At 41.3% G+C, this 13,317-nt stretch overlaps 1 protein-coding gene across 4 annotated transcripts in view; it reads right to left on the bottom strand.

Moving 5' to 3' along the window:
- The window catches only part of GNB4 (G protein subunit beta 4), a 121,404-nt gene that overhangs the window by 24,615 nt on the left and 83,472 nt on the right, over positions 1 to 13,317 (bottom strand). For all 4 annotated transcript variants that reach the window (XM_065556863.1, XM_065556864.1, XM_008170668.4 and 1 more), the window contains exon 2: positions 1,888 to 1,993. In XM_065556863.1, the coding sequence (XP_065412935.1) occupies positions 1,888 to 1,944 (57 nt within the window). In that variant the 5' untranslated portion in view covers positions 1,945 to 1,993. The remainder of the gene's footprint in view (positions 1 to 1,887; positions 1,994 to 13,317) is intronic.

The raw sequence follows: 13,317 nt of genomic DNA, 5'->3' as shown, positions 1-13,317 counted from the left end.
TAAATTAAAATAATGGCTAAATTTAACCAAATTGCTGAGGTCAGCTAGGGAGAGTCCTTACTGCTGTAACTCTCCTGACATTAACTGGCCTTGACCTTACTTTTGAATACATACTGAGAAAGTTAAAGGACATGTGACACAGAACTCTCCCCCAGATAACCTTGAACAATCAGTCTCAAAAGAGCCCTAAATGTGCTACAAGCAGCCTTCCCCCCCCCAAAAAAATTAATGCATGGCAAATGCACAGCACATGGACAATATCTTCATCAGTAGTTCAATGCCCAAAACACTGAGTAGGCAGCAGATTATCACAAGACAACTGATGTCAGGCTGAAAGTACCATATATATTCATTCATAAGCCAAATTTTTTTTAGTAAAAAAGGGAAGCACCAGAGAAGGGGGTCGGCTTATGAACGGGTACAGAGACAGAGAGGTGGAACACAACCCCTCCCTCCAACAGAGGGAGCAAGGAGAGGCAGCACAGCCAGAAGGGAAGAGGCGGGGCCAGTGTCTCTTCGCTTCTGGCCACACTGCTGCGAAGCAGCTGCAGCTCCGGTGCTGGCAGGCTGCCGCCGCGCCGCCCGGCCTGGCCCACCAGAGCAGGCTGCGGCCGCACCGCCCAGCTCGGCCCACCGGAGCAGCTCCAGCTAGGTCAGAGACATCCTCCCCTGGCCCTCCCTAGATAAGGTGGAAAGGGATGGGATGGGGGGAGAGTGTGGGTGTCTCAGGCTAGGGCTGGGGTCATGTGGGGGGTGGTCACAGGGGTTACTCCTCTGACTCCCAGCTTCTCCCCTCCAAAAAATTTCCCCACCAGTTGCTGTCCCGGCCCATCAAGGTAAGCAGCTGACCCCTGAATTATAGGGTTGGCTTATGAATGGGTTATTAAAATTTTCCATTTTTACTTATTCATCTTGGGGGGGGGGGGTGACTTATAAATGAACCGGCTTATGATCAAGTATATATGGTAATTACATGTAGCATCACCACATAATGAAATTGACTAGGACAAAAACTTCCTTTGTGTATCTCCAGGTAAAGCATTCCTACATAGCCTGAGCCCACTCAACCCCCCCTGCCCAGGTACTGGGGGTATGAGAAGCAATGCCAAAGGGCTTCAGCCCTGGGCAGGGGGGCCTATAACCTGAGCCCGCCGCCCAGGGCTGAAGCCCTCAGGCTTTGCCTTCAGCCCAAGGCGGTGGGGCTCGGGCTTCCGTCCCGGGCACCAACAAGTATAACACCAGCCCTGGTGACCCCATTAAAATGGGGTCCCAACCCACAGTCTGAGAACCGCTGATCTAGTCTGTAGATGCTGCATGCTTAGAAAGAAAACACAGATAAGACTGGTATCCTACATATATTGCATTGAAAACGGTCACTGAATTTTTGATGTATTCTGCAATAGCTTCTTGAAAGGGAAGATACGCATTTGAAAAATAATTTCAATGGGAAGAGAAGGAAAAGGAGCACAGGCATGATTCCTGACCTTGGATATTTTCTTTCAGTCAGTGCTCAAGCATTTTACCTAACCATCAGGAACAATAGTAGTGGGAAAGCCAGTAGTAGTCCAAAAAAGTTAAATTTTCATGATCAGTATCCTTAACTAGTTCTCGTTGTTCCTGGGTTTTGGAAGCTATATAACTCCTTACCACAGGACTCCAAAATATTGGGTTATACTCCATATCATACTAAATTGCAATACTAGACATAACTGTATGAAAATTAGGGGTGGAGTTTCAAGCTTTTTGAACCTTTTATTGACTTAATCAAATGTGAAAAGATTTTAAGTGTTGCACGATTTAAACATCAGTGACATATGTACCTGCTCATTTTTTCCACCAAGTTTTTCCTCCAAGGTAACTAAGGGCTGGGGAAATAAAAATTCTTACTCTGATTTGACTCCGCAGTTGCTCCGCTTCTTGCCGTAACTGTTCCAGTTCACTCATCCTCTTGAAGCTGTTTCTCTCTCACTGTTACAGTGCAGGCAAAGAAAATCTGCCAATTTAAAAGAAGAAGGGGGGGGGGAATTAATTTCCATTGTCTAGACCCCATTTCCTAGCATTGTACATAAGTTAAGTCTATTTTCCAGAACTGGCTTGTCTGAGGGAGATTCCCACTACTAGATATTATTATAAGACATTTTGCAGGACTCCGCTTGGTTGCAATAAGCACCATTGTTAAATGTGCTATATCAGGGGTGGCTGAACTGTGGCTCGTGAGCCATATTACCATTAAAGTGCAGCTTGCAGAGCCCCCCTCTGCCCCTCCCCATTCTCCACCTACCAGACTGGAGGGGGAGGCTCAGGATCTCTGCCTTGAAGCAAGGCGATGGGGTAGGGGCTTCTGCCCAGCCGGGGGAGGAGGGGTGGAGGGAGGAGGGGTTTAGAGCTTCAGCAGGAGCAGGGCAGAAATCCCAAGCCCCATCAGATGCCTCCTGTGGGGCTGAAGCACCGAGCCCTGGCCCCTGTCAAGCGTGCCCCAGTTCTCGAATTTCTGAAGATTGTTAGATGCGACTCGGAGGGCCAGTAAGTTTGGCCACCCCATGCCATATCATGAACAAAGCAATTGCGAACAGAAACACCAGCTGCAATTTAGAAAGACCTATTAATGAATACATGTAGATTTTTAGCTTTGTTTTTCACTTGCAGACCTCTCTAAGTATAGAAGTTTCAGCCTCTTCAACCCAATATGGCAATAATAAGCAGTGACACTGCTCTAGACCCTATTTTTACACTAAACACTTCTATAATGCAGAAGTCTGTACAAGAGAAATTCATAGGAAGACATTTTTGAGTAGAGGTGAGAGTTGTCTTAATAGTCAATGCACAGAATTTGGAGTCAGTAACTCAAGTTCAGATATCAGATTTTTCCACTGGAGCAGGATGTTCTTGGTGAAGTCACTTAACCTGTGTCTCTTTCCACCATCAAAGTTATCTGTATTGTGATAGCACATAAAGGCCTTAATCAGGATCAGCATCCCTATGTGCTAAGCACTGTGCAACCAGAGCGTATAAAGTGGTCCTGCCTTGGAGAGATTGCAATCTAAACAGACAATGCATGCAAACAGTAGTAGATGTGAACAAATAACTATCAGGTTTTGCAACTTTTAACATTTTGCTTGTATTATTTTTGTTTACTAGTTTCCCTAATCATTTTTCTATCCCAGCCCCAGTCAGTGACACCACGATTGCTGACTCAGAGCTCTCAATCCAACCTGCCCACAGAAAAACAACCCCCACCCTGCCATAAACACAATGAGCATAGATCTGGTGACATCTGAATGCTTTTTAGAATGAGACTGGGTTTGTGAAGCACTAGGCAAGAGTACTGTTACCACAGAAGAGCACATTTAGATGGTTACAAATATTAAAGATAAAGATGTGGCCAGTTAAGGAAACTTATTAAGTATCTTATCTGAAACACCTAGATGTGGAATCTCTAAATTCTTACTGGGAAGAAATGTACAACATCTTTTGCAAACTATAATTAGCTACACATGATTACTATAAGCACTTCATTAAAAATGGAAGATTGAGCAATATTCACCCTGTTTATAACACTGAAATCTAAAATAATCAGCCATAAATATGAGCAAGTCTGATAAAGCAGCAAATCTAGCTATCATCCCGCATCCCTCACCCCAAATTCCCAGGACACTGCATCCAGCGCTTATTCTAGTTACCATGTCCTTCAATCTCACCTAATGACACATCTGTTCTACTAGACCAGGGATCGGAACGTTTGGCATCCTGGTGGGCCGGGCCAGTTTGTTTACCTGCCACAAGGTTTGGCCGATCGCAGCTCCCACTGGCCGCGGTTCGCAGTCCCAGGCCAATGGGGGTTGCGGGAAGCAGCGCGGGCCAAGGGATGTGCTGGCCACCGCTTCCTGCTGCCCCCATTGGCCTGGAGCGGTGAACCACGGCCAGTGGGAGCCACGATCGGCCGAACCTGCGGACACGGCAGGTAAACAAACCGGCCTGCCCCACCAGGGTGCTTACCTTAGCGGGCCACGTGCCAAAGGTTGCTGACCCCTGTCTTAGACCTTGTCTACATGGGAAAGTTTCACCTGTATAACCTAAAATGAATTTTAATTGATTTAACTAAATCAGTGCCTACTTGTGTGGATGAGGCTCTTACTTGAGTTTAAAAATGGCTTTTCCTTATTTTTAGCTTAAACCCCATTCCCAATCAACTTAAGTTATACCAGAAAAAAGCCAAAATTGTACTAGACAGACTCTAGGCATTTCATATGGCCTTGAAGGGCTTGTCTTGACTGCAACAACGAGCTAGCTACCTGGAGTGAGAGCAACCACAACTCAAAAACAACACTGGGGTTTCAGAGTGATTTCATTAGCAGCACAGAGGATTAGATTAGTTGATGATGAGTGGTATCTTGACTTGATCTTCTGCATCCCCCTGAGCTTCAAGCCACCTAACACACACACCCCTCACCTCACCACACAGAACAGCTAGCAGAAAGTTAAAGCACTACTTACTTGAGCTAGAAATTGTGTGTGTGTGTGGAGGGGAGTTAGGGATAACAATGGAGTTATAACCTAAGGCTATGTCTACACTGTGCACCTTACAGCGGCATGGCTGTGCTGCTGCAGCCGCACCATTGTGAGGTATGCTGTGTAGATGCTCTTCATCACCAGGCGAGACAAAATAAAACCACCTCCAATGAGGGGCAGTAGCTTCGTCGATGGGAGAGCGGCTCCCGCAAATGAAGCGCTGTCCACACTGGTGCTTTTCGTCGTTCAGGGAGATGCTTTTTCACACCCCCGAGACTCAAAAACGTTTTAATGATTAAAGTGCCTTTGTAGACAAAGCCGAAGAGTGAGCACGGTGCTGTACAAGCTAAGAATGGGAGGTCATGGCTCCAAGTAGTTTACAAACAAATTAATGCATCACCTCAGGGTGTTCTTAGGAAAGGACATTAAAGTGCCTTTTGAGAAGTTTAAATCAGCTACTATAAGTTATGAGATTTCCCTCTCACTTCTCCAGCCCAGATATAAACATGTACGAGAAGGTCTATCAATATCTATTTAATCTTTCAAACACTTTGATCTTCTCTTGCTTCCAATAGGTATCAAAGTCAACTTGATACTTGAGTTACTTATCCTTGAAATAAAGATAGGAGAGAATACAGGTATAGTTACAAAGAATCAAAGTACTTTATGTTTACCAGGAAGATTGTAAATAATCTAAATAAATTTTCAACTGGATATCATACCATTGTCTCTACCACTCATTACATTCACAGGTTTGACTTTCCTACTTTAAATGTATAAATTCTGTGTCATAATTATAAAACATTACAAGCACTATGAAACTTTTCTAGGCAATTATTATTTTAATTTACCATCAGTTTCCTACTTTACTCTCCCAGTGTACTGAATACAATAATACTAGGCATTATTAGTGAAAGATGAAAAATAGTGAACACTAGTATGATGTGCATTCTTTCTGAAAATAAATAAAATCAAATATTAAAAACTGCAATCACTAGAATGTGTGCTTATATGGCTGCCCTGGTCCCTGTGGTTATTTCCTCTTAGGAACAGTCAATTTAAAGCCTAAGCAACTTAAAAAAGTTAACTGCAACTTTTATCAGGTACTATACTTGAGTCAGAGTCTCACTGTCAACTGATGGTTTTACTATTAAATTTTCCTATTTTAAAAATGTTTTCCCTCCCATTCCAGAACCCTGAACCCACACAAAAGAAAAGGGAAAATAGCTACATAGATACAAAATACTGTCAAATGCACAAACTAAAAAAGATATTTGGCTAATGTTTCAGTTACAGTAATCTTATGTGCTTATTTTTAAGAGGAGGTTAAAACATTTCAGAGAAGCTCTATTTAAGTTGATGGTGTCCCTGTAACTGGATGCAAGGTCTTCTGGGCAGGAAATCAGTTTTTGTTCTATGATGTGCCATGCAGATCAATAGTTCACTGTAAATAGTATCAATATAATAAATTATACTCTAAGACTGGCTGAACTATTCATTAAACTTTAGGCACATTTTTGTCAGCCAAATAGCTAGTAGCAGGCACCTTTTCTGTGTAGGTAAAAATCAGGATGCTATTCTGAAAAAGACTTCAATAATAAGGTCTGAACTCCACAAGTATACTATTGTTACATAGAAATATGAAGAGGTTGAGAGCATGCTCTATATATGCTTCATATTTGAAGTCAGGTAGAACATTAAGCTAGATGTCAGTAACTAAAGGTCTGGTCTACACTACAGACCTATATCGGTCTAACTACATTGCTCAGAGATGTGAAAAATCCATACCCCGAGTCATGTAGTCATTGTGACGTTGCAGTCTATATGATTTCATGAAAATATATGCACGGTAAAAAAGACAAACAAAAGAAATAGTATTTTTCAAGTCACCTCATAAGTACAGTAGTGCAATCTCTATCATGAAAATGCAACTTACAAATGTAGATTTTTGTTACATAACTGTGTAGATAAATCTCTGATAATTTTCATATGACTTTACATTGTGCTTTCTTTTTGCTAGGAGTAGAATAAGATATCCCCGCCCCCCCCCCCAACTCCCTTAATTAATTGCCCTGTTGAATGAACGAGGTGTGAATGAGCAAGGCATGGAAGGCAGCACCTCCAAACAGCTGCAACAGTTGGAGATGGGCTGGGAGCCAGACCCAAGGACAATAAAACGTGTCAAGTGGGCTCACTAAAGAGCAGACATACTGAAGGCCTCAGGGGTTAGAAGCAGGCACTTTCTTTTGGAAACACCCTCTTTGAAGCATTGGGACAACACCCAGAGGAAGCAGCACAAAGGACCAATGGAAACAGACACAGATTTTGAATCTGGTTCAGATTTGCATGAGAGGGAGGTGGCTATAAAAGTGAGGTGTCTTGCAGAGAACCCCGGGTCTCGTCTTGTCAACATGGGAGCATCGATCCGGATCGGCAGAAGCCCGGCTCCACCCCCTCCCCATCTAACTCAGCTGGCCAGTGCAATTAAGGGGAGCAACTAATTGGTAACAACAAGACTGAGCGCGCGCGTAATATAGATCATATGCATATGATACAATATTAATTAATACATGTATTACTAATAAATGTGGCATTTTGCCTTATTCCCCCTGAAAAGATCCTGTGCAGTGCTTTAAATACAACCTTTTGGTGGAAAATTGCAAAAGGGGGAAAGGTATCATGAGCATTTATTGAGTAATGAAACAAACTTTAAGAAGTATGGAAAAGTAATCAATCATTAAGGTGTGCACACCCCCGGTGGTAGAAACCCAGGTAAAGAGAGGAGGAGAAGTAGCTTTCTCGCTCCAGAAAAAGAGGTATTGGTAAATAAGAGCAAAGAGGATAAACATTGCTAATTTTAGTCCCAATAGAAGGTTGGGTACACTAGAAAATGTTTAAACGTAAACAGTCTTTTAAGAAGGCTCCCAGAGAGGAGACTGAGAAATTGGCATTTGTAAGAGATGTTACCCCTTTTGAACAAATCTTGCAAAAATTCGGACACAGCCCTTGGTCTGATCAAGTGTTAGCTGATGTCCATACAATTTCAGACTTAGAAGATAAATTGGCTCGGTACACATTGATATATAAACCCTCAACTCCAATTAAAAAAAAGAAGCAGCTGCAGTTTGGCTTCTATGGAAAACCTGTAATGAGGGATTCCTTCAATTGGCTGAATGTAAAAATGAAAACAAGAAATTGCACCAAGATTTACAAGCCTCTGCTGCAGAAGCAGAGAAATGGAAATGTATGTCCATTAGTACCCAAACCCAGTTAGACGCCCTTAAGGTTGGGTACAGAGAGTTAAAACAGCACTCTCAAATCTTATAGCAGCAGTAACATCAGAAGAAGGGACATTTAAGACCCCAGAAGGGGCAGACTTTTAGGACCCCTCTGGAGATTGGGAAGAGGGATATCTGGGTAGATTCCTCCTCCCAGGGCCAAAATGCCATTGCAACAGTAACAAGAGTGCCTGCTTCTGCCTCAGACCTCCAGGCCATGGCAAAGTGGCTGGGAATTTTAAAACAAAAAAATGTTTTTTTTCCCCTAGATGAAGTGTTAATGCCCTTTTACTGGGAGAAAGGGAACATTTAAACTGACAAAAAAATGCACCATTTAACAAACATTTGTGCAGCCCCAAGTTCCAGACACACTGTGGCAGAGACCGAGTAGGGTCTGCAACATTTTAGCAACTGAATGTTAGTTTAAGTCCAAATCAGCTTACCCTTGCATAACAACTGTACTCCTACAAAATCTTATTTGTTGTGTCTGCTTAAGGAGGTCCTGACCTCAGTGACGTTTATTGTTTGATAGCTATTGCAGCATCAAACTTTGGCCTCATTTTATTTGTCAATGTACCCAATTATTGTAATGGTGATGGTTTTACTGTATTCCCAATTATTATAATTATTTGCATTTACGTTTATGTTATATCTGGTGTTTAGTCAATTTTAATTATTTTAGTTATATTCACCTGGTTATAATTGTTTGGTTTGTTTGCAACAGATCACCTGTGTCCTACAATGACAACAACTACTGTAATAATCATAGATCAAGGGGCAGAGTGTTGTAGGAGCAGCCCACCTGGTCAGCACTTCTAAATATAATTTTTCATCCCATCATTGTTCTATTAGTAATCCTGACTTATGTTGGTTCTAATGCTCTGCATGTGCTGCTGGATAAAACAGATGTATTCCAAATTGAAACTACAGGCTGGGATCATAACCCAATATATAGCTTTAAAACAGATACAGAAGATTTATATGGTGACCACTCACAAATTGTTCTTGAGAGGTCAAAAGGGGGACAATGTAGATAAATGTCTGATAATTTTCACATGACTTTACATTGTGCCTCTTCATATAACCTTGTAGTGGGTCTACCCACGTGTGACTTCTGTTTTCATGAAACTTTGTATCAAAGCCTAATATAGAAATCTTGTACTGATGAGCCTTGGTATATGGAAACTTTATATCAAAGCCTCATGTAGAAACTTTGTGTTAAGCCTTGGTATAATGTTTTAGCCCCTAAGGATAGTTAAAGTAGAAGAAGAACAGGTGTACTTGTGGCACCTTAGAGACTAAGGCCTTGGCTACACTTACCCGGTAGTTCGGCGGCGAGCGATCGAACTTCTGGGTTCGACTTATCGCATCTAGTCTGGACGCGATAAGTCGAACCTGGAAGTGCTTGCCATCGACTGCGGTACTCCAGCTCGGCGAGAGAAGTACCGCGGAGTCGACGGGGGAGCCTGCCTGCCGAGTGTGGACCAAGGTAAGTTCGAACTAAGGTACTTCGAACTTCAGCTACATTATTCACGTAGCTGAAGTTCCGTACCTTAGTTCGAATTAGGGGATTAGTGTAGACCTGGCCTAACAAATTTATTAGAGCATAAGCTTTCGTGGACTACAGCCCACTTCTTCGGATGCATATAACATGCATATAACATGCATCCGAAGAAGTGGGCTGTAGTCCACGAAAGCTTATGCTCTAATAAATTTGTTAGTCTCTAAGGTGCCACAAGTACTCCTGTTCTTCTTTTTGCGGATACAGACTAACACGGCTGCTACTCTGAAACTTAAAGTAGAAGAAAAATCTCCCCCCCCCCCCCCCCCCCCAAGCTCCCTTAATCAATTGCCCTGTTGAATGAATGAGGCGTGAATGAGCAAGGCATGGAAGGCAGCACCTCCAGACAGCTGCAACAGTTGGAGAGGGGCTGGGAGCCAGACCCAAAGACAATAAAACGTGTCAAGTGGGCTCACTAAAGAAAAGCAGACATATTGCTGGCCTTGGGGGTTAGAAGCAAGCACCTTCTTTTGAAAACACCCTCTTTGAACAGCATTGGGACAACACCCAGAGGAAGCAGCACAAAGGACCAACGGACACAGACACAGATTTTGAATCTGGTACAGATTTGCATGCGAGGGAAGCTGCACTCAAAAACAAAACAATGCAAAACTGTAGAGCAGGGGTCGGCAACCTTTCAGAAGTGGTGTGCCGAGTCTTCATTTATTCACTCTAATTTAAGGTTTCGTGTGCCAGTAATACATTTTAACATTTTTAGAAGTTCTCTTTCTATAAGTCTATAATATATAACTAAATGATTGTTGTATGTAAAGTATATAAGGTTTTTAAAATGTTTAAGAAACTTCATTTAAAATTAAATTAAAATGCAGAGCCCCCTGGAATGGTGGCCAGGACCCGGGCAGTGTAAGTGCCACTGAAAATCAGCTCGCATGCCGCCTTCGGCACGTGTGCCATAGGTTACCTACCCCTGCTGTAGAGCCTACAAGTGCACTCAGTCCTACTTCTTGTACAGCCAATTGCTAAGACAAGTTTGTTTACATTTATGGGAGATGCTGCTTCTTATTTACAATGTCACCTGAAAGTGAGAACAGGCGTTTGCATGGCATTTTTGTAGCCGGAGTTGCAAGTATTTACATGCCAGATATGCTAAACATTGGTATGCCCCTCCATGCTTCGGCCACCATTCCCAAAAGACATGTTTCCATGCTGATGATGCTCATTGAAAAATATAATGCATTAATTAAATTTATAACTGAACTCCTTGGGGAAGAATTGTATGTCTCTTGCTTTTTGGTTTTACCCACATTCTGCCATATACTTTGTGATATGGCAATCTCGAATGATGACCCAGGAGATGATGTTTGATTTAAGAACCAACGTCAGATTTCTAAAGATAGCTACAGCACTTGACCTAAGGTTTAAGAATCTGAAGTGCCTCCCAAGGTGTGGAACATGCTGTCAGAAGTCTTCAAAGAGCAACACTCCGATTTGGAAACTACGTAACCAGAACCACCAAAAAAGAAAATCAACCTTCTGTTGGTGGCATCTGACTCAGATGATGAAAATGAACGTCCAGAGGTCCGCAATGCTTTGGATCATTATCGAGCAGAACTCATCAGCACAGAAGCATGTCCTCTGGGATGATGGTTGAAGCATAAAGGGTCATACAAATGTTTAGCATATCTGGCAAGTAAATATCTTGCGACATCGGCTACAACAGTGCCATGCAAATGCCTGTTCTCATTTTCAGGTGACGTAAATAAGAAACGGGCAGCATTATCTCCCATAAAAGTAAACAAACTTGTTGGTCTTAGTGATTGGAGAAGTAGGACTGAGTGAACTTGTAGGCTTTAAAGATTTACATTGTTTTGTTTTTGAGTGCAGTTATGTAAAAAAATTCTACATTTGTAAGTTGCATTTCACGATAAAGAGATTGCACTACAGTACTTGTATGAGGTGAATTGAAAATACTATTTCTTTTATCTTTTTTACAGCGCAAATATTTGTAATAAAAACAGAAAGTGAGCACTGTACACTTTGAATTCTGTGTTGTAATTGAAATCAATATATTTGAAAACGTAGAGAACATCCAAAACTATTTAAATAAATGGTATTCTATTATTGTCCCGTTCCCTAAATGGCCCCCTCAAGGATTGAACTCACAACCCTGGGTTTAGCAGGCCAATGCTCAAACCACTGAGCTATATTGTTGTACAGTACGATTAAAACTGCAATTAATGGCAATTATTTTTTAATCTCTCAATTTTTTTAATTATTTGACAGCCCTAATAGATACTAATGATTAATACTTTTCAGAATAAGAGGATTGACAATTCACTTATACAAATTCAGGCTCCAATCCTGCAGACACATATGCATGTGTAATTTTACTCACATAAGTAGTTCCATTTAAGCTACTGAGGATACTCACATGAGTAATATTGTGTCTAAACATATGGAGGACTGAGCCACGCCTTGTGTGTGCAAACATGCTCAATGTACATTAAAATACTATTCTGAAACACCACCATATTATACATTTTGTAACAGTTTGATTTTGATAAAACGAATGTTATAGTGAAGTGGTAGTTTACATGCTCATCTTCAATAAACTTTTATTTAAATTGGACAAGGCAAATAGGTTTCTGTTCTCTGAGAAGGGATTAGAAGGAAAGGAAAGTCAGTACTGCAAAGCAGCAACTCAGAATGAATAGTTGAGTTGTTTACATATTTAGGATGTGCTGCAGCACTATGGTGAAATGCTTCCTAGCTTAGTGAAACTATGCATGACCTAAGCACTGTTAGCATAGTTGTTTTTGATTCCTTAAAATCACAAATATTGAAAGATCATTTACTTGCCACTCAGGAATCCATATTTATATTTGGTTTATATTTTGATCCTCTTTCGGGCTGAATAGATTTAAGATTCTAAAAAATAGATCAAAAAGGGTAGCAAGTTTAACAAATCTTTAAAAAAATTAAGTCTTATTGAGCTTTCTTGATTTTATGTATGACAACTGAATGACCAAAGCCACAGAAATCAAAATCTCTGGCTGAGTTAGGACCAATGTTCCCTCTAATTTTTGATAGGCCGTGTGCGCAAAAAATTTATTCTGTGCAAATTTTTGTACGTGCCGTGTTTCTCCGTGTGCACGGGATTTAGGATCTGTGTGCACATGCACACAGATCAGAGGGAACAGTGGTTAGGACTTGTTTAAAGTAAATATCTTGATGATCTAGAGTAGCTATACAAATTTGTACTACAAAGTAATCATTATTTTGATTTTTAAAAACAGTCTTCTCCAGTTCTGCAACAGCTCTCTGCTAAAATAAAGTCATGCCAACTCAGAGTTACACTGCACTGATATACTTCCACTGCCCAGAGATTTTTGGAAAAGAAGCTTGCCACTCCCAAGGCACTGAACAAGGCTAGCGTGGGGGTACTTTTTGCATTTCTAATTTTACTTGTATTGCAAGTTTGATTCTCTTTTCTCTCTCTCTCTTTTTTTAAATAAAGATCTGCAAACATAAAGCTTACACTGCACAAGCAAACAGAGAACATGATCCCAACCATAAGGGCTTCAGACACTTCTGTCTCTGTACACACCACACACAAGCACACCCTACCCTTTTCATCCCCCAAAACTTAATTCAACATTATGTAGTTTTGAGAGGTGCAGTTCTACATTATTGGAAATTCCTGCCATATTTATTCACAAATAAAGAAAACCCAGAGCCTATTCAAGCACTGTATATACTCTGAAAAGAATTAACAGATATAAAAACAAGTTTAGAAGGAAAATTTCAAATCCTAAACTGTGTGATTTTTTAACACTGCAGATCGAAACTTTTAAATAGTATTTACTTTACATAACTTCCTCCACCACCACCCCCCACCAACATTTGCAGAATAAATGGTTCCTTAGTTTTATCCAGTATTTAGTGAAACCTTTGGTTTCCCCAAGAACAAAACAGGAAATGGGCCTGGGTGTGACCTTGCTCTCTAAG

The sequence above is a fragment of the Chrysemys picta genome, chromosome 9 (genome assembly GCF_011386835.1).
Source record: "Chrysemys picta bellii isolate R12L10 chromosome 9, ASM1138683v2, whole genome shotgun sequence".
NCBI classification, from domain to species: Eukaryota; Metazoa; Chordata; order Testudines; family Emydidae; genus Chrysemys; species Chrysemys picta.
Note: the sequence above shows the minus strand (reverse complement) of the source record. Positions and strands in the feature narration are given on the sequence as shown.